Source organism: Festucalex cinctus, chromosome 10, assembly GCF_051991245.1.
Source record: "Festucalex cinctus isolate MCC-2025b chromosome 10, RoL_Fcin_1.0, whole genome shotgun sequence".
Lineage (NCBI taxonomy): Eukaryota > Metazoa > Chordata > Actinopteri > Syngnathiformes > Syngnathidae > Festucalex > Festucalex cinctus.
The window spans coordinates 27,035,450-27,060,486 of record NC_135420.1 but is presented as its reverse complement, the minus strand read 5'-3'; the positions used below and the strand labels follow the sequence as shown (position 1 = coordinate 27,060,486).

Genomic DNA, 25,037 nt, shown 5'->3' with positions numbered 1-25,037 from the left:
GGTTTGTGTGTTTTTTGCTTCACAATCACAACAACAGAACCATCACGGAGATCCTCAAGAAGATGGCAGTATTCCCCTTTTTTCCCCGCAACAGCCAGATGTAAATGATATTAATGTGACAGATTATATCAAATTTCTTCTTTTGGAAATAGTATGAGAATGACAGGAAAGTGTTTTTCCAAGGTGACCTAAGTCACCTAAGACTATGAACTTTTTATATGGAGACATAAAATTCAATTTTTGTGTGTGTGTGTTTAATTAAAGAGGGGCGAGACGAAGGGATCATAACACAACCGTCTTCTTCCAGTGTGCACTGAACGCATCGCTTCACAGAATGGTGCGTTCAGGTCACTGCAGTCTGCAATGCGATATTTACATACAATTACAATTAATCCAATGTTTTATTTTGTTTGATTTTTGTATACGTTAAAGTTATCTGAAGAATGCGGAATTTACATAGCTATAATGATTCGACTGCGTTATTTTGTAAGGAACATAAAATCGAAAGAAACCAAGTAGGCCTTTTTCCAGTTTACCTGAATGCATCACCGGTAAGCACGGCCAGAGAGCACGAGCGGTAAGGCGGGACGGTGCGTTCATGTTACCTGAAGAGTACGTAATTTAAATATTCACGCCTCGAAACGCCACCACTGCCTGTTCAACGTACAAACCTACAACTCCACTCGGTGCCCATCTTTGTAACATGTTGTATTTTGTATAACGTGTATCATATTATATTTTATATAAAATGTGAATGTGGACTCTTAATTCCTCATTCTTAGCAGCGCAATGTCTCGCGAATTGGCTAATTGGAAGTGTTAGCAAACATTTCAAAGTTGCTTGAAATTAGCCTCGTAAAAACACACGAAGTAGTCTGGTATGAAACACTTGTCGTTAGTGTCGCTTGAAACACGTTTGACTTTAATAATCCAGTTAAATGGAAATTAACACGAGTACACCTCGCTGCCAACAGCATATCGGTTTACAGAAGCCAAAAGGTCGTTTGACGTTTGGTTGTGCTTAGAAAGCCTGCACAGTAGCGTCACAAAGGTAAGTTTCTTTCATGTATTGAAGTCTGTAGAAAAAACAAAAACATGTGCCTAAACTTGTGTAAAATTCCAAGTGTTTTCCTCGCAAATGTGTTTAAAGCAACAAATTATTTATTTAATTAATTATAACAATATTGTTTAAAAGTGTCTTACACATTAAATGAATCGCATCAAGAGCACATGTGTTTCCCCCCATAGAAGCAAGTATGGCTATGAATAAAGACCCCATGGTGACGGTCCAAGATGGCGAGCCCAGCACCATTCAAGTGAAGACCCTGCAGGTCACAGCCAAGTGTGGCCTTGTTCCTTCTCCAGGTGTTTCTAAGGGCGAAGTCTACCAAACCACCTCCCCAGTTCCGTCCCCTCAGGCGTCCTCTCACGCTGTCATGGTGGTAACCAAGATTTCCAAGCCTGGCGGGGCGAATCCCACTGGGCCCAAAGCGGTTCTGAGCCAGGCCACCACCACCACCACCATGAAGAACCCGACCTCGACCCAGGGGAGGACTGTGGTGATAACGGTGCCCAGGTCAGCTGGACCGCAGGTGGCCGTGGCGCCTCGGCTGGCTCAGACACATTTGCCCGCTAACATCCAGATTCCACCAGGTATTTGATTTTGACCTCATGACTGAGGCTACATGACAAGATTACCATAAAAAAGGGTTTTAAGGGTTGTCCTTTGTCCTTAAAAAAATATCTTGAACATTTATGAGAAGAGCAGTAGAAGAGGCCATGTGCTTTAGTAATCTTTGTTGTTGTTGTTTTGTGAATTAGATTGTTATGGAGGATTTTAGTGGTATTTGAAATGTGCATTCCATGTTTTTGTTTTTTGCTTACTGAGCAATTTTGGCCGTCCTTCATTAATTCTATAGCCATATATCTGAATTATACTGCCCCGAAGTGGCTAAGGACGCCAAAGGAGCAGCAAAATGTTCAATGAATTGAAGCAAAAAGTGTTTTGTTTACCCTACCTGGTGCTATTTTTATTATTGAAAACCACATGGGATGTATAAATATCATTTTCATAAATAAATAAAGTGAACAAATTAAACTTGTATCGCAAAGCATCACTTAAGGTATGTTTACATACGTATATTTAAACGGGCAGGTATGGTGCTGATCCGCAGCGAGAGCGGTCAGCTGATGCTGATGTCCCAGCAGGCTTTGGCTCAGGCGCAACAGGGAGCGAGAGCCGGCAACGGTCCGGCTCCCGGAATCCTGGCCTCCCAGGTATGAGTATGTCCCGCCAGCCCGCACTCGCGTGCGCTCACGGCGCCGCTTTGCAACATCAGGTGTCCACTGCAGCTGCCCCAAGTCAAAGCAACGAGAAGGTGACAGTGATCAGGATGACCACTCCTCAAACTTTCCAACCGGCGGCGGTCCAGAAGACGGCGATGGTCAAGGTAGAAGCACGTCCGGGACTGTACTCATGCCGCTCCTGTCAGAGTGACTTGTTAGTCGATGAAACACAATGCAAATTTCATATCCTGATGACGGTGAGCAAAATAATTATCAGTGTTATCATTATGAAGATTAAAAAAATACTTCAGGGATCTGATAGCGGGAATGGATGGATGGATGGATGAATATTACATCAAAAATATAAATGTAATAATCTAAAGATAAAAATACGTTCGAGGAGAAATACAACTATAGTGGAAAAACAAAAAGTACAAACGATAAAATACATGAGAAACAAATACACAAATTTACAAAAAATAATACATTGTAAGCAAACAAAATGTAAAATATTAGCTAAAAATACACATCGAAAAGAAAACAAAAAACACAAAAAGAATATAATGTGAAAATAAAAATAGAAAGTAAAAAAAAACTTGTAGGAAAAAGTATAACCAAATACGAGGAATAAATTCGAGACAAATCATTCAAAAGGAACAATACAAAATCGACGAAAATATGTACACAGAAAATCTAGATTTCCGATAAAGGTACAAAATAAATGGAAAAATACATGGTTCAAATATTTGAAACAAATACTCAATATTTGATAAAAATACAAAAACATTAAAAATTCTGGAATGAAAAAAGTATTAGCTGAAAATACTCATAATTGCAAAGAATAAAAAAAAAAAAAAAAGGATATTCGACCAAGAAATAGTAGTGAAAAACGGTATGGAAAAAATACAATAAAATGACAAGAAATATAACAAATATTAAGACTAATAAATGTCAATAAATACAAAAAATATATCAGCAAATAATCTAAAATGGAGACAAAAACACAAGACAAATTTAGACAATACATGAAAACAGACTAGTCAGAAATACAGTCGACAAAATAAAAAGTACTAAAATATTAGATTAAAATACATATCCTTTCTGTATCGTTATGTGAGACTAAAAAACAACAGAAGTGCCACTAAATGCAGTAGTAACGATTTGTTAAAATTCATTGGCTAAAACTGAATGCTACAACTATTGTCACGGTTTTCTGTGTAAAACTTTCACTTTGGTTGTGTGCCTCCAGGTGATCGGCGTGACTCCCAAGCCAGCGGTGGTTCAGGCCGCTGGCGTAGCGGCTGAAAAACGGGATTCTTTTAAGCCGGTCACCGTGGAAACCAAGAAGGAGCCCCAACCTACATTTAGTCAGGCAAGTGCCTCGACCTCGCATATTGGAGAGCATCACTTAGTTTCGTTAAATTCCACGGAAACACATTTTTCAAAAAACATTTCAAGAATAAATTGAGCTCATCTCTCAAGGCAACACTGTTTCGTCTCCTTTCAACGTTCATCTGGAGATGTTGAGGGCAACCTTGCATTCTCTTTTTCTTTTTTTTTTCTAGGAGACGCTCGAGAGCGTGAAGAAGTGCAAGAACTTCCTGGTGACGCTGATGAAGCTGGCGTGCAGCGACCCCAAGTCCGCCAACATGGCCAACAACGTGCGAGGCCTGGTCAAGAGTCTGCTGGTGGGCTTCTCGATATTGCCGTTTGGACTTTCTGCGTCGGGTCACATGACGTCCAAGTTGTTGTTGTAGGAAGGCAGGATGGAGGCGGAGGAGTTCACGGAGGCGCTCTATAAGGAGCTCAAGTCCACACCGCAACCGTGCTTGGTGCCGTTCCTCAAGGTGAGTGAGGAACAAGGACACTAGATTCTGTTGGATTTTTTTTTTTTTGTAAATATTTACTGTCATGGCATTTCCAGAAAAGTCTCCCAGCAGTGCGTCGGCTCACCGCAGACGCGCAGGTGTTCGTCCAGCAGGCCTGCTCCTCGTCATCGGCGTCCTCCTCCAACTCTGCTGTGAAGAAGCCCAACGTGAACCCAACTCCAAGTTTGAAAGCCCTCGCTCAGGTGGGCTGTGCTATTTCAATGAGAACGATTAAAAAAAAAGAATAAAAAAAAAAAAATCATGTAAAATCCTGCTAATGATCTATTTTACAGCCAAGTGGCACAAGCCTGTTGGCCCAGTCCAGAACTTTCACTTCCAAGAACTTCAGAACTCCTGCTTCGACCCCCAAAGTCACCCCGGTACAGATTGGAAAAAACTTCACAGGTAGGCGCTTTAGCCTCTTGAGAGCCAACGTGGCTTTTTTTCTTCTGTCTTTGAAGTTATATTCACTCATTCACTCGCAGCCATTTTTACTGAAGCGACCCCCTTTGCTCCCAGCTATTTTACTGGACTTTGCAAGACCCACAGAATATTGTCTTCTATTGCTATAAAAACATGGAACCTACCAAGAGAAAGATTAGAGTCTGTTCTTTCATTAGGAAAAAAACAAACATGTTTGTATCTGCTTCCGTTTTACAGTATTTACCATTAGAATATAGCTAAGTTTTGTCATTATTGACATTCCTAGTGAAAACACTGACAAAAAGAACTTCTTGCAACATGGCCCTGGTTGATCTCTTATACTCTACCGCCACCAGCTGAAGTTTTTTTTTTTTTTTTTTTATAAGAACTACCATTGTTTTAAGTCACCTCTTCAAGTCAGAAGCTACATCAAAGCCTTCAAAAAAAAAAAAAAAGCATAAAAATGTGTAAACACGTTTTTGGGACTGAAGGACAAAGTATTAAAAAAAGACATTTTTGGGTTTGGTGAGTTAATAGTCTACAAATGGTGTGAGCTGTCATAAATCTGCGTGTTCTATTTTTTTTTTTTTTTTTTTTTTTTACTAGGGGTATTCTCCATGAAGCAGCCTTTTGCTCAAGATCCTCAGTGCACCACCAGACTTGCTTTCAGGGACACTTCAGCCTCGTACAGGTAAGAAGATCCTGATGCAACTGTAACATCCAAATGCTTTCATCTCAAATGTCGCACTAGCGTTCATGCCACACTTTTTTTGAGAATCACTGAATTAGCCAATCATTCAACCTCTCTGCATTTCCCCCAACAGAGAAGAGGACGACATCAACGACGTGCCGTCCATGGCGGGCGTCAACTTGCGCGAGGAAAACGCTCAGATCCTGACCAGCGCGGTGGGCTCGGTGGTACAGTCCTGCAAGGATCAGCTCTTCCTGTCTCCGGGCCCCGTGCTGGGCCGTATCCTGCGCACGGGTCGCCCGCTGGGGGTGAGCCAAGTGGGCCCCGAGGCGGTGGCCCTGGTTTCTCACGCCGCTCAGGAGTATCTCCGCAGCCTTCTGGAGAAGCTCAGCGTGATGGCGGAACACCGCAAGATGACGCTGAAGGTACTTGCGCCGGGGCTTCCTGGTTTGTGGTGCGTTCTGAGCTCCCCATTGGCCGCTTTTTTGTCGCCCGCAGGTGGACCCGTGGCACGCCAGAGTGAGTGACGTGCGCGCGCAGCTGCATTTCCTGGAGGAGGTGGACACTTTGAGGAAGAAGAGGCAAGATGAAGAGGAGAGGGACAAGATGATGCGATTGGCCAGGGTCAGTCAGTCTCACGCCGCTTTCGGCCGCGAACCCTGTCTCACTCCAAATCTACCTCATGCTGTTCGCTCTCATTGCTGTCTCACACCATGTTGGGTCTCAGTCCTTGTCACATGCCAAATTCAGTGTCATTCCTGTCTCACTCTACATTCCTTCCTCTGGTCTCAAGCCATGTAATGACCAACCAATCATGGCTCACCTGTCTTCTGGGTTTGGTCATGTGACGTTCACAAGCTGAGCCCTTATGCTGCATTCGAGGAAAGTGGGAAGTCCGACTTTTCCGACTTCAAACCAGGAAGTGTGTACGGGAACGCTCCCTCGAACTTGGAAATCCCACTTGCGAAATCGGTGGGGGAAAAAAATGTACCCGGACTTCAACGACCAACTTCGATGTGATGTCACTCTACAATGGCGACCATTATGGAAATGCATAGTGTTCATTTTATCCGCCATTTTTAAATTTAGTCTCAGTTTTAGTAGAGTTTCAATCAAACTTGTTAATTTTTAAGAATAGTTAGTCAACCTCATCTTGTTTTTATTTAGTCCGTTTTTATTTGACCATGAATCTAGCATTTTAGTCTTTATTTTAGTCGAAGAAAACATAATTTTAGTTGATTAATTTCGTCAACGTTTTAGTCTAGTTTTAGTCAGGACAATCATTTAATCCCTGTATTTATTTATTTTTTGCGGATTATGATTACATTTAGAATCTAAAACTCTTTCACTTAAAAGTTTTCTCAACTTTTTGATGAAAAGCAACTTGACACACAATTGCAGTAATTTCTGGGAAAAGCCAACTGGGATAAATCCGACCTTCCTCGAATGCAGCATTAGCTACTTTGATTTTCAGGCGACAGCAAATGACAAAATGGCCGCCTCCTGAGATGGATCGAAAATGGGTGGATTTGTATGCTTCCTTTTCCACAAATGCAAAATTATTAATCATAATACTGTACGGTTTTTAGACTAGTGGGACATATTGGAGGCTGAAATTCAACAAAATTGTTGATGCCGATCCCGAAAAATTCATGTTCACATGTTGCTGTTGTCACTTGTCGCCCCACGTTTGTCTCTCTTGCCGACAGAGTCGCTCACACACTGAGGATCCGCTGCTGCAGCAGCTGAGGCAGCGAGCGAAAGAGGTGATTTTTTTTTATTTATTTATTTATTTTTTTCACTCCATATGAATTCCGTTTGCACGGTTTGTGGTTATGCTGACTCAACCGTTGTTGTTGACGTTCCCTTGTTGAGTTGCAACAAATGGAAGAAGCTCAGCTGCAGAAGCGAGAAGCCAACCTCACCGCTCTGGCGGCCATCGGCCCCAGGAAGAAGAGGCCGCTTTGTAACGCGGAAGGCCAGGTACATGTGCATGTGTGTGAGTATATGTTTAAAGTGTGTGAACCAGTATAAAAAAAAAAAATTGTGTGTGCGTCAGGTGTCGCTGGCACCCAGGCAGGCCGTCCATCGCGTGAGCCGCGTGATGCTTCGTGACCTGCTGGTGTGCATGGAGCAGGACCACTTCCTGCGACACTCTCTCACCTTCTACAAGGCCATGCTCTGACCGCTCCAGCCATTCCAGTCATTAGAATCACAACCACTAGAAAAAATATGGATGCAGTGGTGTGCCCTGACAGGAGAGTGGAATTCACTTTTAGCGCAAATTCTCTTTCTCGTTTGAAATGAATGGAAAATACCGCGAAATCCATTCTGGCCTCACCCAAAAAAACAAAAAAACAAACAAAAGTGCATTGTTTAATAAGGAAAAAATTATTATAATATGAAACATAGTTGTAACATAATTACAATAGAACGTAAATAACTCAACATTGTTCAACTCAATTCATTGTGCTGCCCCTGTTGTGCCCACCTTCGCCACTGGGAGGCACTATAATACATTCATGACAACTAACGAAGAAGAGCTAATTGATATCGTAATAATAATTTAAAAAAAAAATATTTCCAACCTGTGATTTTTTTTTATTTATTTTTTTAACAAGCGTGGAATATGGTAAAGAAAGTGAATGATGGGTGAGAGCACAAATAATCAGAATTACATGGCGAGAATTATTGTTGTTATGAAAAATGGGGAACTCCCCAAAAGTCACGAATGCCAAATCGCTAATACGTGAGTGGCCTCTGCATTTGTTTTTTTCCACAGAGGATAAAGAATACATTCCTGAGTTTTGTCAAAATAAGTTTCTTTTTGTGTACGTTTATATAATCCTGCAATTATCAATGTGAATTGTTAGCATGTGAATAGTTTTTTTTTTTTTCCATTATAAGTTAGCAGGGTTGTTGTTTATGCACAAAGTACGTTTCTCGTTGTTTCATGTTAAGTTTGAGAGTAGTCTTTAAAAATTGTTCACTATCTGTCAAACTGCTGCTTATTGTATCTAAAATTTTCACTCTATAAGTCAAAGCAATTTAGCTTAGCATTTTGTATTTGTTGTAAAATATCTTTTTGTTTTTGCACGTTAATTGCAGTGGACCTTGCTAGCAAATACCAAAAATTCACGTATAATTGATGGCCATCGGGGGGGGGAAATTATTATTATTATTTTTTTTTATGTTGTGCTTATCATTTTTTTGTATATGTTGAAGCTTACATTTAAGCTGTCTTTTTGTTGCACTTTGTAAAATTAAAACATCTACAAGCATTTTGTGTCATGTTGTACCTAAAAAAAAAACATGTTTTCTTCTTCACAGAGGATACATTTTGTGCCGCACTTCCTGTCACATGATGTGGTCATCATGAAGCAGAAGCAGTTCACCGTCCACGTGCGACTGATCGCCGACTTGACTTTTACAGCTCTTCACGTTTGACGCGTGCGACGGGGCGCCGCCCGGCTGCCACGCCCGCCCGGCCGAGTAGGTACTGGCTGAAGTATGAGGAGGCGTCGGAGGCGCTGCCGCAGGAGCCCGTCACCCGGAATCCCCTCTGTTGGAAGCGCTCCAGCACCTGCAGCCGAAAGCAAGTAAGAAGCAAAACGACGCTCGCTTGATTTCACGTCGGCTTCAACACAAAGCTTGTAGGCAAAAAAGTATCGGGGCGTCGCGAAAATCATCTATGTGAACTGCTACCAACCTGTTAGTGTTTTTGAAGACAGTTTAGTATTTCGTGAAGCTTCCATCCGACAATCAGCTTTGTCAACCACATCACTACCAAACACACTTTTAAATAGAGATAGACCGATACGTTTTTTTCGGCCCCGATACCAATACCAATTATTAGTAGTGAAGGATGCCGATAACCGATATTTGGAGCCGATATTTATTTCCACTAAAAAGGGACATCAAAATTAGGAAAAAATACAAACTCCAGCTCTTATCTTTTTTATTTTTTTATTTTTTTTTTTATTTTTATTTTTTTTTAAATTTGAAAGCATATGTTTGTTGAGCAACTTTTAGGGTTCGTAAAATATTTTTAAGGTTTTTTTTTTCCTTCAAAATCTTAGTCAATAGACAAGTTCTTGGATCTCCCAGGCGCAGTAGAATGTTTTCAAAAGTTAAATAAAAACAAACTGAAACAAAATGAGGTCAAAATTATTTTCTACACAAAATAAGTCAAAATATCCAAAGTATTAAATTTTTACTTATCTTAGTTTTAATTTCAATCAAAAATAGAAGGTGTAGAGAGTTCCCAGGGTCGACAAAAATGAAAATAAAAACTTTTTTTTTTTTAATTTACATTTAAATTAGTTCCCTGAAGTTAACACTTAAAAAAAGAAAATGGATCTATTATCGGCCATATGATTCTTCAAAATGGCCGATGCCGATATTTCTCAAAATGCTGAATATCGGCGCCGATAATCGGCCCAGCCGGTAATCGGTCTATCCCTACTTAACACAATTAAGAATCTTTTAATTAACCTCCCAACCAAAAGTATGTCATCTATGTGAACTACTACACAAGCGAACGATCATTGCGGTGTTTGTAAACATTAAAAACAAATTGGAAGCTTGAATGAACATACAGCCCACAGATATGCAGGTCAACTACACGAACAATTTGGTCATTCTGAAGCTCCCGCACAAGCTACAAAAATCAGGTATTGAAACCACTACAATGCCTGCTGAACATTCCTGTTTTTTCTAAACCTTAAAAACAATTTTGAAGCTTGAATGAATCTACAGGCCCAGATATGCAGGTCAACTATGTGAACTACTATACAACCAACCAACCTTTCTATTTTGAAGACATTTTAGTCTTCCTTGAAGCTCCCACACAAGCTACAAAAGTCAGGTATGCAAACCACTACACTACCAACTGAACATTCCTGTTTTTTTGTAAACCTTTAAAACAATTTGGAATCTTGAATGAGACTACCGTCCCAGATGCACAATGCCAACTATGTGAACTACTACACTACCAGTCTTTCAATAATATTTTTGAAAATAGTGAGTTAAAAAAATAAATTAAAAAAAAGTCAGATATACAAATGACCAAACTTCCAGCCTCCCACAGCAGCTACACAAACGCCAGCTATGTAAACCACTACACTACGAACCTAGCATTCTGGTTTTGTCAATACAAATGAGACCAGCTAGACCAATACTGCCGTATGTGAACACTACCAACATTGCATTGCTGTTTTCATAAACAAATTAGTCTTCCATAAACCTCCCAAGCCAGCTACACAAAAAAGTCCCACATATACTATATTATCTGTTTTAGATACCTGTACAGAGGTGAGGCAACAGTAGTCGTTGAGAGGAAAGCGACAGACGGGCGTGGCATCGTTTTCTGGTCTGTCGTTTCCGGATTCGCACACAAACTCTCTGACTTCCGGGAAGACGTCCTCCAGGGTGGTCCGGCGACCGCTCACGCTGATCCTCTCGCGCAGGTCTTGAGCCACGTGAACCACTATGCACTCCCACGGCGGCGACGGCGGCGCCGCGCTCTCGCTTTCCCGCCTGCTGCGCCAGCGCCGAAGTTCTGCCTGCAGAGGAGCCAGCTGGAAGAAGGAGGCCTCCTCATACAGCAGAGCGTACTCCTGAGGCACAGTCACACGACAAGAGGAACAAGTGAACCGCTACATGTCTGGCCCAGGTTGCGCGGACTCACATTGAAGTCATCCGGGAGGAGGAGCTTGGAGGTGCGCATGAAGTTGAGGATGTAGCGGAACATGGCGCCATCTCGATCGATGAAGTAGTGCTGCCGCAGACCGTCCAGCACGATGGGCTCGCTTCCGTTGAACAGTCGCCCGATCCTGCTGACACACTGCTAGCGCGTCACATAACGGAAACAACAAGACCAAAAAACTTTTCATTTCGGCATTTTTTTTTTTTTTTTTTTTTTTACTCCAGTCAGCACTAAAAACCTGGAATTCCCAACAATTGAGATCTGACAAAAGTGGGCTATGCAAACCACTGTATGTCATGAACCTCCCACATAGCTACACTAAAGCTAGCCCTGTGAACCACTACACTACACATTTTGCATTATATTTTTGTAAAAGAGATTAAGTCTTACGAAGCTACATAAGTGGTCAACATGAACCGATGTACAGTACATCATGAGCCTCCCACGCAGCTACACTGTTAGTAATGTGAACCACTACACTACAAATCTCGCACGGGCATGTTTTTTTTAACCTATACGGTTTAGTCTTGTGAATGCTGTCAAAGCTGCAATACAAACTGCTGGATGTAATAAACCTCCAAGACACAGCTACACTAAAGTCAGCCATGTGAAGCACTACACTACACATTTTGCACTTTTGTAAACACGAGATAATTTTGTCTTATGAGGCTATTAAAAAGTCAGCCACGCAAACGGCTTCCTAAACACGGAAGATCATTTTGTCTTAAATGGCCCCTCTCGCCTCACCCGCAACCACTACATTACAGTCTTGCTCCGGCGCGTCTCACCGTGACTCGGGGTACTTCGTGAGGGTGTCCAGGCTGCTGGTGTACGTGTGACCTCCCACGTCTACGTGGACCGGTGCGTTGCCTTTGCTCAGTTGGGCCGGCGAGGGGACGCCGGGCGAACCCGGGGGTGATACGGAAGTCTGCCCGCCGCTGTCCTGGGACACGACACACTCGATCAGCACCGTGTCCTGTGGCTTTGTAGGATGAGAGATAACAAACACACTAATGCTATTCAGCTTTAGGCCTTGAGGTCACTGTATTGCATGCTGTGTAAATTAATTAGCGAGTTGTGGTTGCCCTAGCAACAGATGCCATAATGTTCTTGCTCAGTGCCCACTTCATTATTGTTAAAGGAAAAAATGCCTTCCGGACACAACATTAGGGACACACTAATGAGATCCAATTGTTGTGTCGATCTACTGCGTCAAAAAGAGCATTTTCTAATATTTTGGTGGAAAACATTTTAAGCATTATACTGGACGCTGCATTGATAAAGTATATGGATAGTGTTGTCTTTGTGACGGAAGACATTTTGGAAAGAGATTACATGGTCCTGGTGTACCTCATGAAGTGTCCCGTGACCTTTCAGGCTAACCTGGGTGACGGTGGAGCGGAGAGGAGACTGCGCATGCGCCTGGCTGCCTCTGCCTCCCGACTCCGCGCGCGCTCTTTTGGGGTGAGGAAGGGAGAGACTTTCGACCCGAGCACCCGCGTGACCGCGTTGCGTTGCCCCGGCAACCAGGCACCGCTCGCTGCCGCCCTTGTCAGCCGTCGCCGAGGCGCCGCCCACGATGCTGTCGAGCGTCGCTATGGAGACGGCGCCGATGCAGTGGTTCGTGTACGTCCTGGAAAGCTTGGCGGCGCGCGACAGCATCTGCATGCGCGTGCCCAGAAGGTTCTTGCCGACGGCCTTGTTCTCGAACCAGGTGTCGTCGGCCGGACCGCAGGCGTCGCGCGGCCGCTGGAAGAAAGCCCGGCACAGCTGGTTGCGCTTGGCCAGGTAGCGCACGAAGCTGGCGTACGGGCACAGCGCCGTCCGCGTCTCGTACATGCGCGGCCGCGGGGTGACGTCATCGTCGTCGTCGGGGGACGTCTTCCGGCAGCCGCGCGCGGCTCGGAAGTAGACGAACTTCCGGCCGTGCTCGTCGGCGGCCAGCGCGAACGAGTCCTCGCGGAGCTCGCGCTGCTTCTCGCGGCCCCTGGTGCTGAAGTACATGCAGGTCTCGAACCAAACCTTGTTGAGCAGCCCCGGCGGCGTGCACGCGTCGAACATGGACGACTCGTAGAGGCGGCGCAGGTCGGAGCGCGCGATGGCCTGCTTCTGCACCACCGGGCCGGCGCCGCGCTCCTCCAGCCGCCGGATGACCGCCGCCAAGGCGAGGTTGGCCCCGCGCAGCTCCGGGTCCTTGGTGAGGTCCAGCGTGCGGCAGTGGGGCGGCTCGTTCAGGTAGCGGTTGAGCGAGCTCCGGATGCTGACGAGCGACGACTTGCTGTACAGCTGGCCGCTTTTGGAGCGCGCCTCCGCGTAGAAGGAGCGCAGCAGCGCGCACAGCTCCGCCTTGTCCAGGTTCTCGAAGTCCGGACTGCGCGCCTTGTCGCTCAGATACTCCCGGAAGATGCGCACCGCGTAGCGGGTCGCCAGCCGCGTGTTGTCGCTCAGCCGGCTACGCTGCGGGGGGCTCGGGTGAGAGTCGGGCGCAGCGGGCTGACTGTCGTCCGCGCTCGGAGCGAGGACCGCCGCCGACCCCCAGCTGCCCTCCTCCCCGGTGATGCGCACCTCCTGGATGTCGTCCTCCCAAGCCGCGAGCTCCGTGCAGGCTCGGCTCTCTGCAGGCGCTCCCGCCATATTGCGGTCTGCGTGCCAAGCGGTCCGCCTGCACTGCGCATGCGTTATATTGGACCGCAACGCCACCCCCTCCCACCGCTACCCCCCAAAAAAGTCCTTTTGTGGTTTAGTGACCTTCATTTGTGCTCGTACTTGTTCTACGTGCACGGCGCGTGCACGACGATGCCGGTTTGCTCTGTCGACTTACACCAGCAACTCATTGATTATATAGCATAACAAAAGATTATTGTAACGTCAAGAATGTTGATAAAAGTGCACGTGGTTCGTTTCTGTGACCTAAAGGAACTTGTGACGTCACATCATGAGCTGGTATGTGTCCAGAGAGTGCGAATGTGTGCACATGTGGGGCTCCAGGTGGAGGAGTTGAACCGTCACTTGCCTAAGGTGCCGGTTGGTGTGAGTTCACCTCTCTGCCTGGGTGACCATGTTTGGCTTACATGATGTAAGCTAATTGAGTGAGTGATTTATATTATTAAAAAAAAAATGTGTGCAGGGCTGGACTGGCCATCTGGCATACCGGGCAAATGCCCCGGTGGGCCGATGTCTTATGGGACCGATGTGCTAGTCAATTATTATTTTCCTCCATTTTACCCCAAGAGACCACCCCACGATTTAGAGGGAGCAGCCAAGTAATCAATTTACAATATAGAGAGCAAACTGAACCAATCAACATTAGCGGCGGAGCGAGATGGTAGCCAAGTGTGGTCAGAAATCGGGCTGGCCCGGCGGTCCTAAGTCAAAATGCGATTATTTGTGCCAGTCCACACGATATGCACACGCTCATGCACAACACATGCTTTCTTACTTCAAATATGTGATGAATAAATGTATTGTGGCAGCGTATCGTTCATGCGAAAATGGCACCTGGGCAGCGCACGGTGCACAAATTATGTGTACTGAGTCTGACTGCATGCAGTCAGGCTGAGCAAAAACTCAAGATGCGCCTTCACAAATTGGGTTTAAGCAGATCATGCTGATTAGTTTTTGGTTAAGATTATAAAGAAATTTGGAATTTTAGATTGAATAAAATTGACTATACTGTACGAAGTTGTTTATTGTTGTTATTATTATTATTATTATTATTATTTTTTTTTCCCTCTATAGATCGAGAAGGCCAGCAGCTGCACAAACAAGTAATCCTGTGATTAAAACGCATAATTATTGAACTTCAGGGTATATTGAGGCGTCCTGACTTGTTATTGAAACATGATAAATAGAGAGTTGTATGGGTCTTAAATTATTTTGCATTTTACACGGTGGGGAAAAAAAACAAACAAATAAACGGCGTATTGCTTTTGCCTGTGACTAGCATACAAACCAGGCAGATTGTTATAGTAGTCAAACGACAATTAATCACATTTGGAAATCAAAATAATCCTCACAAATGAAATTACAATGATCCAAAGTCACTTCAGAGTCAACCCGCTATTTTTTTAATTAATTAATTGTGACATAAACTCTGAATTTTAATTTCGGGCTTGGGCCTTTTAAACAGTTTTTGTCTTCACACAGTTCAGAATTGTGTTTATTTGATTGTGATAGCATACAATACTGTAAACTGAAACTGTCACTGCGACACTCCCTGCCAGCGGTGTCGCTAGTGTCGCCATCTTTTCCTATTTGCAGCCGTTTTAGAGTGACGTCACTTCCAGGAAGTGTTTTTGTTTTTGTTTTGTTTTTGCACGTCGCCAGTATACACTCACGTAACCATGTTCGAAGTACTTAGAAAAATTACGACTTTAAGGGACGTGTGCTTAAAAAAAGTCCATTATTATTTCAGTATTGAAGATTTGGGCACACCGGCAATTCTCAGTAAGTGGCTTTTATTTTTGTTATTTGTCATGCCTTGATCCTAGTTTACCAAACAAGGCAAATGTTTGTTTTTTGACACTTGTCTTCTCTCTTTTTTTGGGGGGCATATACGTTTACCAAGAGAAGCACTTTTTTGCTTTATTTCGTTGTCGTATCTCAATTTTAAGAAAAAAAAAAAAGTCAATCTAACAGCGCAATTACGCCTCCTGTAAAATCCAAAATTGTTGATTATTTGGCCATTTTACGTTAATGTCGGTCACACAGTGGCCAGCAAAATTGTCATTGTCAACCCAACTGAAGACATTTTTTTCTCTCAAGAATTAGGATAGGACAAAAAAATAAATCAATCAATCAATCAAATAGCGATTCACCCCACACCCATTTGAGATTACAGTTTAAACGAGCTCATCAAACTATGGTCTTTACATCCAAGAAATACATTCCTATGAGACAATGAATGTATTTCTGTGTCTCCATCTCTGACAAACTTTTCCCCTTCCCTTCGTGTCAGATCTGCCAGCAGACCTGTTGAAAGATCTCCTTCCTTACTTGGACCCAGTTCAGCTGGATCATCTTCAGCCAGACCTTGAGGTCAAAGGAATATCCACCTTCTCGGCATGGATGAAGATGTACCAAAACTCGGTGATTGGCAGGGACGACAAGGTCGGTGTCGTGACAGTAAAGAAACCACACATTGACTCAAGTTCACACACAGTGAAACACTGGTTCACCTTTGCTATATTGTAGATTTTTTTTTCTTTTAAGCAGTTGCATTCTTTCTTTGACTTGAGTGCTCGTGTGAATGAGACGCTCCAGCGAATCTTAAAGTGGCGATTGAAGGACTGCGCCCGTGAAATTTACTGTCGTCCTAAAATAGCGGCTTTAATTTAGCGATGACAGAAGCCCGGTTAAAATAATGTTGACAGATTGATGGGTTGACGATTAACAGCTTGGTTCTGTTTGAAATAATTGACAGTGACGCGAGGGTGTCCTCGCTTGTTGACGAATGACTGACACTCAAAATTCAGTGACAAGCCCACCTCTGCTTATCATTTGATTTGAATGATGTCAATGTGTCAGTACAGATGAACAATTCAGTTGAATTTATTGAAACAATGGAATTGACATGGCGACAGTTGCAATGAAAATGGTTTATAGGGAAAAACAATTTCTAAAATGGGAGCGAAAAAAAAATAAAAAGGATTCCAAGTGAAGTAAATAATTAAAATACTGCAGTGTTAATGTAGGAAAAAAAAGTCAAGGTAATTTTACTAGAATGTTCATCTTTCTCATAAAATAATAAATGAATTGGATGATAAAGGATAAAGAATGCCATCATAGGTGCAACAATTCATGTATTAATTGATAACTGATCGATTATCAAATTAATCAACTATTTTGATAACCAATTTATCATTTAAGATGCATTGTTTAACTTCCAAATGTCCAAATTATTGTAATTTCAGCATTTCAACAGTAAATTTTCTCCTCCTTTAATGCAGGCTGATTGACAGATGGATGAAAATAATTGTTAGCTGCAACCAGTTTGCCTTATTGCAATAGGCAACTAACAATTATTTTAACTCATTGACTCACAGCCATTTTCACAGAAGCAACCCGCTTCGTTTTACTGGATTTTGACTGATTTCACAAGCCCCATAGAATATTGTATTTTATTGCTATGATAAAAACATGTACCCTATCAAAAGAACGATTAGAGTCTCTTCTTTCATCAGGAAAAAAAAGTGTGTTTGTATCTGTTTCCATTTTGCAGTAATTAGCATTAGAATAGAGCAAAGTTTCATCATTATTCACAAACCTGTTGAAAACACTGGCAAAAAGAGCTTGTTGCAACATGGCCCTGGTTGATCTCTTATACGCTGCTGCCACCTGCTGGCCGCTTTTTGTAAGAACTACCATTGCTTTTAGCGACCTCTTCAGGTCAGAGGCTGCATCCAATGTGCTCTAGCATAAAAATACACAAAGAAGTTAAAAATACGTTTTTGGGACCATGGCAATATTTAAAATAGGCAGTTTTTCTACTTTTTGGGAGTAACTTCATCTCTTGATTATTTCTTCAATTTCTGCCTCATGTTTACAGCTTGTGGTCTTATCTGATTCCAGAAAAGGACGTTTGAAACGTCACAAGAGGCGAAAGTGGAAGTGATGCGACGGCTGTTTGCCCAGTGTGTCTGCGAGAATTCCGACGGCTTGGGCCAATGGTTTTACATGAGCAGGAGCGAATTCCACGCGACGGCGGTCAAATACGTCAACCGCCTGGAGCTCAGCTCTGACACGATGCCCGACGTGGACTTGCGTGCGCTTCTCTCCAGTCTGGAAAGGACGGTGGAGTCGCTGACGTTTGCGTGGCCGGACGACGACGCGTCCCGGGAGATGGCCGGACTGCTGTCCTTCTTGGCCCATCGCTTTTTGGATCACGGCGTGGTGAAACACGTGGAACTCCGCTCGCCTTTCAGCAACTTCTTGCCCTGGCTGTTCACGGAACGCGGCCATCTGTATAAACCTGCCCTGGTGGAGGACAACCTTGACAATTTGGTTCACGCTTTTACTGGCTATAGTGAAAGTTCGGACCGATATTGTGATGAAAACGGTCCAAGCGTCAAACGCTGCCGGGTGGCCAGTGAACTGTTTTATGGGCATCGTTGTGCAGACTCGTATCCCGGCTGCGTGAGGCCGTGTCCAGATTTAAAGATCCAAACGCTGGTCGTGAATGAATGTACTTTGGATCAGGTGGAATATGTCATCAACATCCTGCCCACGTTTGACAGCCTGACCACTCTGACGCTGTCAACACCCTGTGAGTTGAGTGTATAATATGTGATAAACTTGTCGTTCTGATTAATATTACATTAGCGGAATCTGAGCTATGAAGTAAAATCCAGTTGTTTTTATCCGTCTCAAGGGGCCATTTTGCCACTTGCTGTTGACTGAAGATGACGTCACAGTAGCGCAGGTCTCAGGTAACAACCGGTCACAACTCAGCTTTAAAAAAACAAATAAATAAATAAAAAAGGTGAGCTATGATTGGATGTGGCCTGAGCCCTGAGCAACTGTGATGTCATCTTCAGCCGCCAGAAAGTGGCAAAATGGCCGCCCCCTGGAGATGGATAAAAAACGGCTGGATTTTGTTGCTAAACTCAACCTGCGATTGGCTGGCAACCAGTCCAGGGTGTCCCCCGCCTACTGCCCAGAGCCAGCTGAGATAGGCTCCAGCACCCCCCGCGACCCTTGTGAGGAATAAGCGGTCAAGAAAATGGATGGACAATATTAACCAGAATACCTATTTAGACTAGTCTGGCTGCATAGAACATGTTATTGTCAAGAATTTTTTTTGGGGGGGGGAGTTGACTTCCCGTTTAAACCCAAGTACATTTCCTTAGCCGTCCTGTTAGCGGCTAACGCTTTAGCCAGTCCTCATTTGCTCACTTTCACATCCCTCAACAGCCAAGGTTCACTTTTTACAGGCATGCACACGCTTTCGTCAACGCAGACAGTGTGGAATGTAAAGATTCATCTATAATGCATACCTGGTTGTTATTTTGCACATTTTTCCCATCGTGGAGGTGTTCTGGAGCGTAACCCCCAGAGACAAGCGAGGAATAGCTACTATATAGATATCATACACTGTTGCGCACTAACATCAATACAATTCTATTATAAAATAACGTTTAACACAGACACAAAATCAGTAGATTAATAACGTGACAGCTAAGGATGTCCCATTCACATGAAATGATTGAATAAAAAGGGTCTGATCAGGTGATTTTCAGCTGATTGGAGAAAAAAAAAAGTTTTTTCTTAACTCTTTGACCACCAAAAACGTTTAATGACGTATTCTGAAATCCTAATGAACGTCGCCAAAATCGTTAATTTACGTTTATTACTTTTTTGTTTTTGTTTTTTCTCTCAATGTTACTAAACAAAAAATATTCCTGTCCAAGTCACTGTTGTGACACTGTTGTGTTATGTCACTCAAATGACCTAATTTGAAATGGTGATTACTCAAGAACGGATTAAGGTCGAAACATCCTTTTTTTTTTTTTTTCTCATGAAAGAATGGAATCCAATCTTTCATATGGTATCCACCATATTCTATCTGCTTTGACAGATGAGTGAAAATGCTCAAAATCGGCCGGCACCGTTGGGTTTTTTTGGATAACGTTTGGCAGTGAAAGAGTTAATTTTTTTAGAAATTTTTCAAGGCATAAAGTGGCCAAATAAGCCAAAGATATATACATTTTGCCAAAAGGAACGGTAAAAGCTTATGTTACACAATGGTATGTTCTTTTTTTCTGTTTTTTTTTTTTTTTTTTAAGTGGACAGTGACAGTATAGGGACCTTTTTAACAATTTGTGAAAAAAAAAGCTGAAATTGACCATATTTAGTTGTCAAAGGTTTTTGACTGACAGCGATGCAACTTTTTTTTTCTCTTTTTTTATTTTTATGCTCATATTGTTTGCTCTTCCCATTTTCAAAGATCAAAAAAGGAAGAAAAGTGTCGTGACTCTAATGTTTGGTGTTGTTTTTCTTCATGGACCGTTCAACTTGTGTTTGTTTAGACATATGTGCGCTTCCCATCAGCATCATCGAAGACATGGCGGCAGCGCTGGCGTCTTTATCTTCACGTCCGCGCCGCTCCCTCCGTCGTCTGTCCATCCACAGGCTGTACCGCGGGGACCTGCTGTGCCACCTGCTGGAAGCTTACCGGGAGCTGAAGGAGCTGCACGTGGGGGTCACCACGCATGTCACTCACGAGTCCAGCAACAAGCGAAAAGAACTCGGAGGTGAGTGTATGCGGGATTGAAATTGCCAAACGTCGGTCATCTCGATCCGCTTTGCCGATCGTCCCTCAGGTGAAGTTCAGCTGGAGCGTCTGTCAGTCAGTGTGGACATGTTGACGCAGGACGCCGGCTTCCTCTTGTCCACGTTGCGAGCGTGCCCCCGTCTGCTCTCGCTGCGCCTCTCGGGCATGCGCTTGACCGCCCGCCAATCCCAGAAGGAACTCCTCAAAACACTCGCACGTGAGCACGTTTCTATCTTATGTTCGTTAGTCGTCATCATTTGAAAATAGGGAAGATACATTTTCTCCACATCAGTGACTTTGACACTAATATTTTTAGTGACATTTGTTGACTGACCATTAGTATTGATTTTTAGGAAATATAGGAAATATACCCAATTGTGACTTAGGAGGTTTCGGGCCGACGCCCACAATGTGGTGATAATTGAACTTAAAAAAAAAAAAAAAAAGTCTGTTGATAAAAATAAATAACAATACAACAAATATGAATTTGGATAACATTTATCAGAATCCAATTTATTGTCAATGTACATGCAATTATTGAGAATTGAAATCTCCAGTCAGAATGTAAAAAAATAAAATAAAAAAAACTTTGCACATCCTGCTGCAAAATAGTGCATACAAAAAATATAATCTTGCTATTTTAAATGAAAATGCATTGGAGAGTTTTTGCACGTAAAATAGTTTTGGTTTCTATTTTGTGCATTGTACGTCTTGTACACGTCTGATATGATTTTATTTCCTGTATTTACCATTGCTGCTGAAATGATGCAAATTTCTCCAATGTGGGACTAATAAAGTTAATCATATTCTAAATATTTAATATATTACTGTAATATACTTTGAACCTTACACGCCACTTCCTCAGTTTTTGCAAATTTCCAATTTGCAGTTCTCCGTGGCTCTGCACACTTTATTAATGTCTCTCCAGTCAATTATGTTGTTTGACGGTATGTACGATAGCTTAGCAATTAGCACGTCATCGCCATCTTTCTGTTGTTGTTTTTTATTTGATGGAGGTCTTTTTTTTCCCCCCACATTCTCTTGCGGCTAGCCAAACAATTTGTATCCATCTGATGTATATGCCTGATGATGTGTGCGTTTAGAGTCGAACGTCCGCCTGACGAGTCTCATCTTGCAAGACCTCAACTTGTCCGATTGTTTGGAGGAGATCGTGAAGCTGCTGAGCGTCTGCAAGCTGGAAGGTAACGCTCCTCTATTTCATTCACAACTTACCTTCTGGTTTCCCTCCTCCCCCATCTTTCATGCTGGTCTTCATTTTCACCTCCTCTTCCACCTCATCCTTCTTGTTCTTCTCCTTTTTCATGTTTGTCTTATCCTTGACATCACCATTTTCTCCCCCTTTGTCGACTCTGAATACACCGCTAGTGTTTTATTTAAAGAAACCCTGTTGTGGATTTGTCCTCACAAGGGTCGCGGGGGGTGCTGGAGCCTATCTCAGCTGGCTTTGGGCAGTAGGCGGCGTACACCCTGGACTGGTTGCCAGCCAATCGCAGGGCACACAGAGACGAACAACCATCCACACTCACAAGCACACCTAGTGACAATTCAGAGCACCCAATTAACCTGCCATGCATGTCTTTGGAATGTGGGAGGAGACCGGAGTACCCGGAGAAGACCCACACAGGCACGTGGAGAACATGCAAACTCCACCCAGGAAGGCCGGAGCCTGGACTCGAACCCAAGTCTTCAGTACTGGGAGGCGGACGTGCTAACCACTCACCGTGCCGCCAAAAACAATTTATAATAAAAAAAATAAAAATAAAAAAAGTAGGGATGCACGCACGATAATGCTATTTTCAACCGATACCGATAAATCAATAATTTAGAAGTGCCAATGTCGATAACCGATGAGTAAGCCGATAATTGTTTGTAAATGTGTATTGCTTTCGAGTCCCACTATAAGACTAACAAATGCATTGAAACATTTAACATTAAACTTTGCACAATATTTCAATGTATGTAAAGCACCATGAAGCTGAATTTTATTGATATGAGCCACAACAGATGTCATGTCTATAATTATTGCTGGATTTCTTTATTATCTGGTTTATCTGTATGAAATCAAATTGCCGATAATTATCGGCAGATTTCTCGATTATCTGTTTTATCTGTTTGAAGTCAAATTGGCCGATAATTGCCGATAATTATCGGCCACCGATATTATCGTGCATCCCTAAAAAAAAAGAGGAACTCAAACCTGATAAAATAGATTAAAAATCCTCCACAAATTCTTCCTCCCATCCTGTTCCTTTTTCTCCTCTTCATAGTTTCTCCTTCCTCTCCTCTTCTTTATATTCTCATCTCGTCCCCACCTCCTCGTTCTCCTCCTTTGCGGTCTTCCAGAGCTCCACCTTGCCGACTGTCGCCTTCTGGAGCTTGCCGCCGACAAGGCTGCGAGTCTGCGTCAGCTGACGGACGCCCTGAAGACGCAGCCGTCCCTGCGCAAGCTCAACTTGTCTCACAATCGGCTGGGTAAGCCACGGCGTCACCTCACCTCATCGCGCCCTCCGTTTTCCTCGCTGACGGCCAACTAACTCGGTGAGTGTTTGGACGTTTGCAGCCAAACACGTGCACGTGCTGGCTCAGCTTTTCTCCGGACCTGCGGCCGGCTCGCTGGAGTATCTCCATATCGGGTGAGTGCTTAGCATCGCAGTCGCGAGTTAGCTTTTTCAATAAAAATCACATTGCATTTTTTTTTTTTTTTTTTGGAACGGATTAAGGGGATTTCCATTCATTTCAATGGGGAAGTATGATTTGGAATGTGTTATTGTGGTCAGTTTGAGCCTCATTCCCACCTCAATTTCCAGGAACTTTTACTTCCTCATCCTCACACTTGGTTGCGCAGAGAGAAAGTACATCACATTGTAACTTCCAAAAGTTTATTCATTATTTATTTATTTATTTTTTGTCCAGGGCCAACTTCATCCAACCAGCAGACCTGCTGCTGTTTGCCGATGCCTTGATCTCGCATCCTCCCCCGCGCCGACTCACCCTGGACCTCACGACCAACCCGGGAGATCGCGACGCCGGCACGTGGAAGGCGGCGCTGGCCAAGCTCCGCCCCTTCTGTCATCTCCTGACCAACGCGTGGAACTCGAGGAACGTCATGGCCGATTACGTCAGCGTCATGTGAGGCGGCTGAAGGGCACGTACGTACCAACCAGAGAAAACGTTTCTTTTCTTCAAACGCAATGCAAGGAAGTGACAGCGACGTGCTGGTCGTGTTCGTCGCTGTTGGTCAGTATGGAAAAGCGTTTTGAGTAATTTGCTGTTTTTGATATTCAGCTCACACATCTTTCTCCATTGAAATCAATGGATTGCACTGATCAACACTGATGTCAAAGTACATCGTCATGGCGTGACCAATCAACACGCATTATGTACATACTTGAAACGTAATTTTGTTTACTTTTTTCCCATGTTTTGACTTGGTTATGTTTTCTACTACTACATTGGCCCGTGTGCACAATTAGTCAAGGGACTGGAGGTCAAATCTGGGTCAAAGTGAAGTCTTGTGAAAACTTTCTGGATGCAATAAAAGCGCATCCAGTGCTTCACTTTTAGACTTTGATGAGGAAAAAAAATAAAAAAATTATCAACCGGTGACGTCTTGCATACATGGGATTTTGTTCTTTTTCGTTTTTAATAAATGTGCAAGAATTTCTCAAAACTGTTTCACAGTGTCATTATGAGGATGCGTACTATTATCTAGCTAATCAACTACAATATCTTGTGCTATGGACACAACCCAACAGAGATACTAACTGTTGGTTGGAATTGGAGCAGAAGGATTGTAATAATCTTAGACTGTCAGATTTACTCTTTATTACAAAATCAATAAGACGACATAATTGTTTTAAAAACCCAATGATAGCCGCCACCCTGACTGCCTGGTGGAAGGCATTAGAAATTACAAACTCCCAATTGGCGCCCTGTGGGCTCTCTCCCATTTGGCATAACCCCGACTTTCAACTTAATAATCAGTCGTTCCATTTAAGCCTATGGGAGCAGAAAGGAATTACACACCTTCATCATCTTTTCTCAGATAATAAGTTTATATCGTATACAAACTTGGTCCAGAAATATGAAATAAAAAAGGGAAATTTCTTACATTATCTGCAAGTTAAAAATATGGTTAAGAAACAAATCCCAACACTTCAGGATACGCTCCAACTGCCTGTCTTAGCTAAAGATATTATAAAGCTTTCTCCAACAACAATAAAGAAAATATCAAAAATATATAAGTTATTTTTATACACAAATAAAACGTATTTACCGACTTTAAAATGGGAAAAAGACTTGTCTATAGTTCCGGAACCAGACTTTTGGACCCAAATCTGTGAAAATGTATTTAAAATGACCAAACAGACAAATTTGCAACTTATCCAATATAAGATACTTCATAGAACATATATTACACAATATATGATGAAAAAAATGGGACTCTCTGACTCCGACATTTGTCTCCAGTGCTCACAAAACACTGCCGATACTTATCTTCATGCTTTATGGTCATGTACTCCAGTGCTGCATTTCTGGACTAAAATCTTGGAAAAGCTCGCTGATATATTAAACTGTAGGCTTCCTTTATCTCCAAGACTGTGTTTACTAGGTGACTTAACAATAACTGAGCTACCATGTAAACAATCTCAATCTATATTTATAGCCCTTACTATTGCTAAAAAAATAATCCTTGTCAATTGGAAAAATAAACAATCTCTAAATATCGACCACTGGTTAAACTTACTAATAAATTATATCTCACTGGAAA

General features: G+C 42.9%; 3 protein-coding genes and 1 long non-coding RNA gene across 15 annotated transcripts; 3 read left to right on the top strand and 1 right to left on the bottom strand.

Moving 5' to 3' along the window:
• Positions 1-339: 339 nt before the first annotated feature.
• LOC144027234 (transcription initiation factor TFIID subunit 4-like) lies at positions 340-8,548 on the top strand. Of its 5 annotated transcripts, none has more exons than XM_077534617.1 (16): positions 568-612; positions 974-1,050; positions 1,248-1,652; positions 2,155-2,276; positions 2,339-2,449; positions 3,535-3,657; positions 3,851-3,973; positions 4,043-4,132; positions 4,210-4,356; positions 4,447-4,558; positions 5,183-5,267; positions 5,401-5,692; positions 5,766-5,891; positions 6,977-7,033; positions 7,143-7,250; positions 7,327-8,548. In XM_077534617.1, exons 3-16 carry the CDS (start codon positions 1,256-1,258, stop codon positions 7,450-7,452), a joined length of 2,019 nt encoding a protein of 672 aa, XP_077390743.1. In that variant the 5' UTR covers positions 568-612; positions 974-1,050; positions 1,248-1,255; the 3' UTR covers positions 7,453-8,548. The 5 variants fall into 5 exon arrangements, with proteins under 5 accessions (XP_077390747.1, XP_077390743.1, XP_077390742.1 ...); XM_077534619.1 differs by lacking the exon at positions 568-612 and adding an exon at positions 628-686; XM_077534621.1 differs by lacking the exon at positions 974-1,050 and having other exon boundaries at positions 340-577.
• On the bottom strand, positions 7,631-13,826 carry LOC144027233 (uncharacterized). Of its 8 annotated transcripts, none has more exons than XM_077534611.1 (5): positions 12,325-13,820; positions 11,763-11,917; positions 10,957-11,104; positions 10,571-10,885; positions 7,631-8,850 (listed from the first exon to the last, which is right to left on the bottom strand). In XM_077534611.1, the coding sequence occupies exons 1-5, from the start codon at positions 13,606-13,608 to the stop codon at positions 8,695-8,697; spliced, it is 2,058 nt and encodes a 685-aa protein (XP_077390737.1). In that variant the 5' UTR covers positions 13,609-13,820; the 3' UTR covers positions 7,631-8,694. The 8 variants fall into 8 exon arrangements, with proteins under 8 accessions (XP_077390737.1, XP_077390738.1, XP_077390733.1 ...); XM_077534612.1 differs by having other exon boundaries at positions 12,358-13,819; XM_077534607.1 differs by having other exon boundaries at positions 11,763-11,956; positions 12,325-13,818.
• LOC144027235 (uncharacterized) lies at positions 9,328-11,647 on the top strand. Its single transcript, XR_013285405.1, has 3 exons — positions 9,328-10,134; positions 10,567-10,638; positions 10,736-11,647. It is a non-coding gene; the product is annotated as an uncharacterized LOC144027235 (long non-coding RNA).
• Positions 13,827-15,208: 1,382 nt separating the features above from the next.
• On the top strand, positions 15,209-23,901 carry lrrc41 (leucine rich repeat containing 41). The gene is made up of 9 exons (XM_077534333.1): positions 15,209-15,420; positions 15,932-16,083; positions 17,545-18,238; positions 20,001-20,225; positions 20,295-20,462; positions 21,349-21,447; positions 22,610-22,738; positions 22,827-22,899; positions 23,180-23,901. Exons 1-9 carry the CDS (start codon positions 15,318-15,320, stop codon positions 23,397-23,399), a joined length of 1,863 nt encoding a protein of 620 aa, XP_077390459.1. The 5' UTR covers positions 15,209-15,317; the 3' UTR covers positions 23,400-23,901.
• Positions 23,902-25,037: the final 1,136 nt, after the last annotated feature.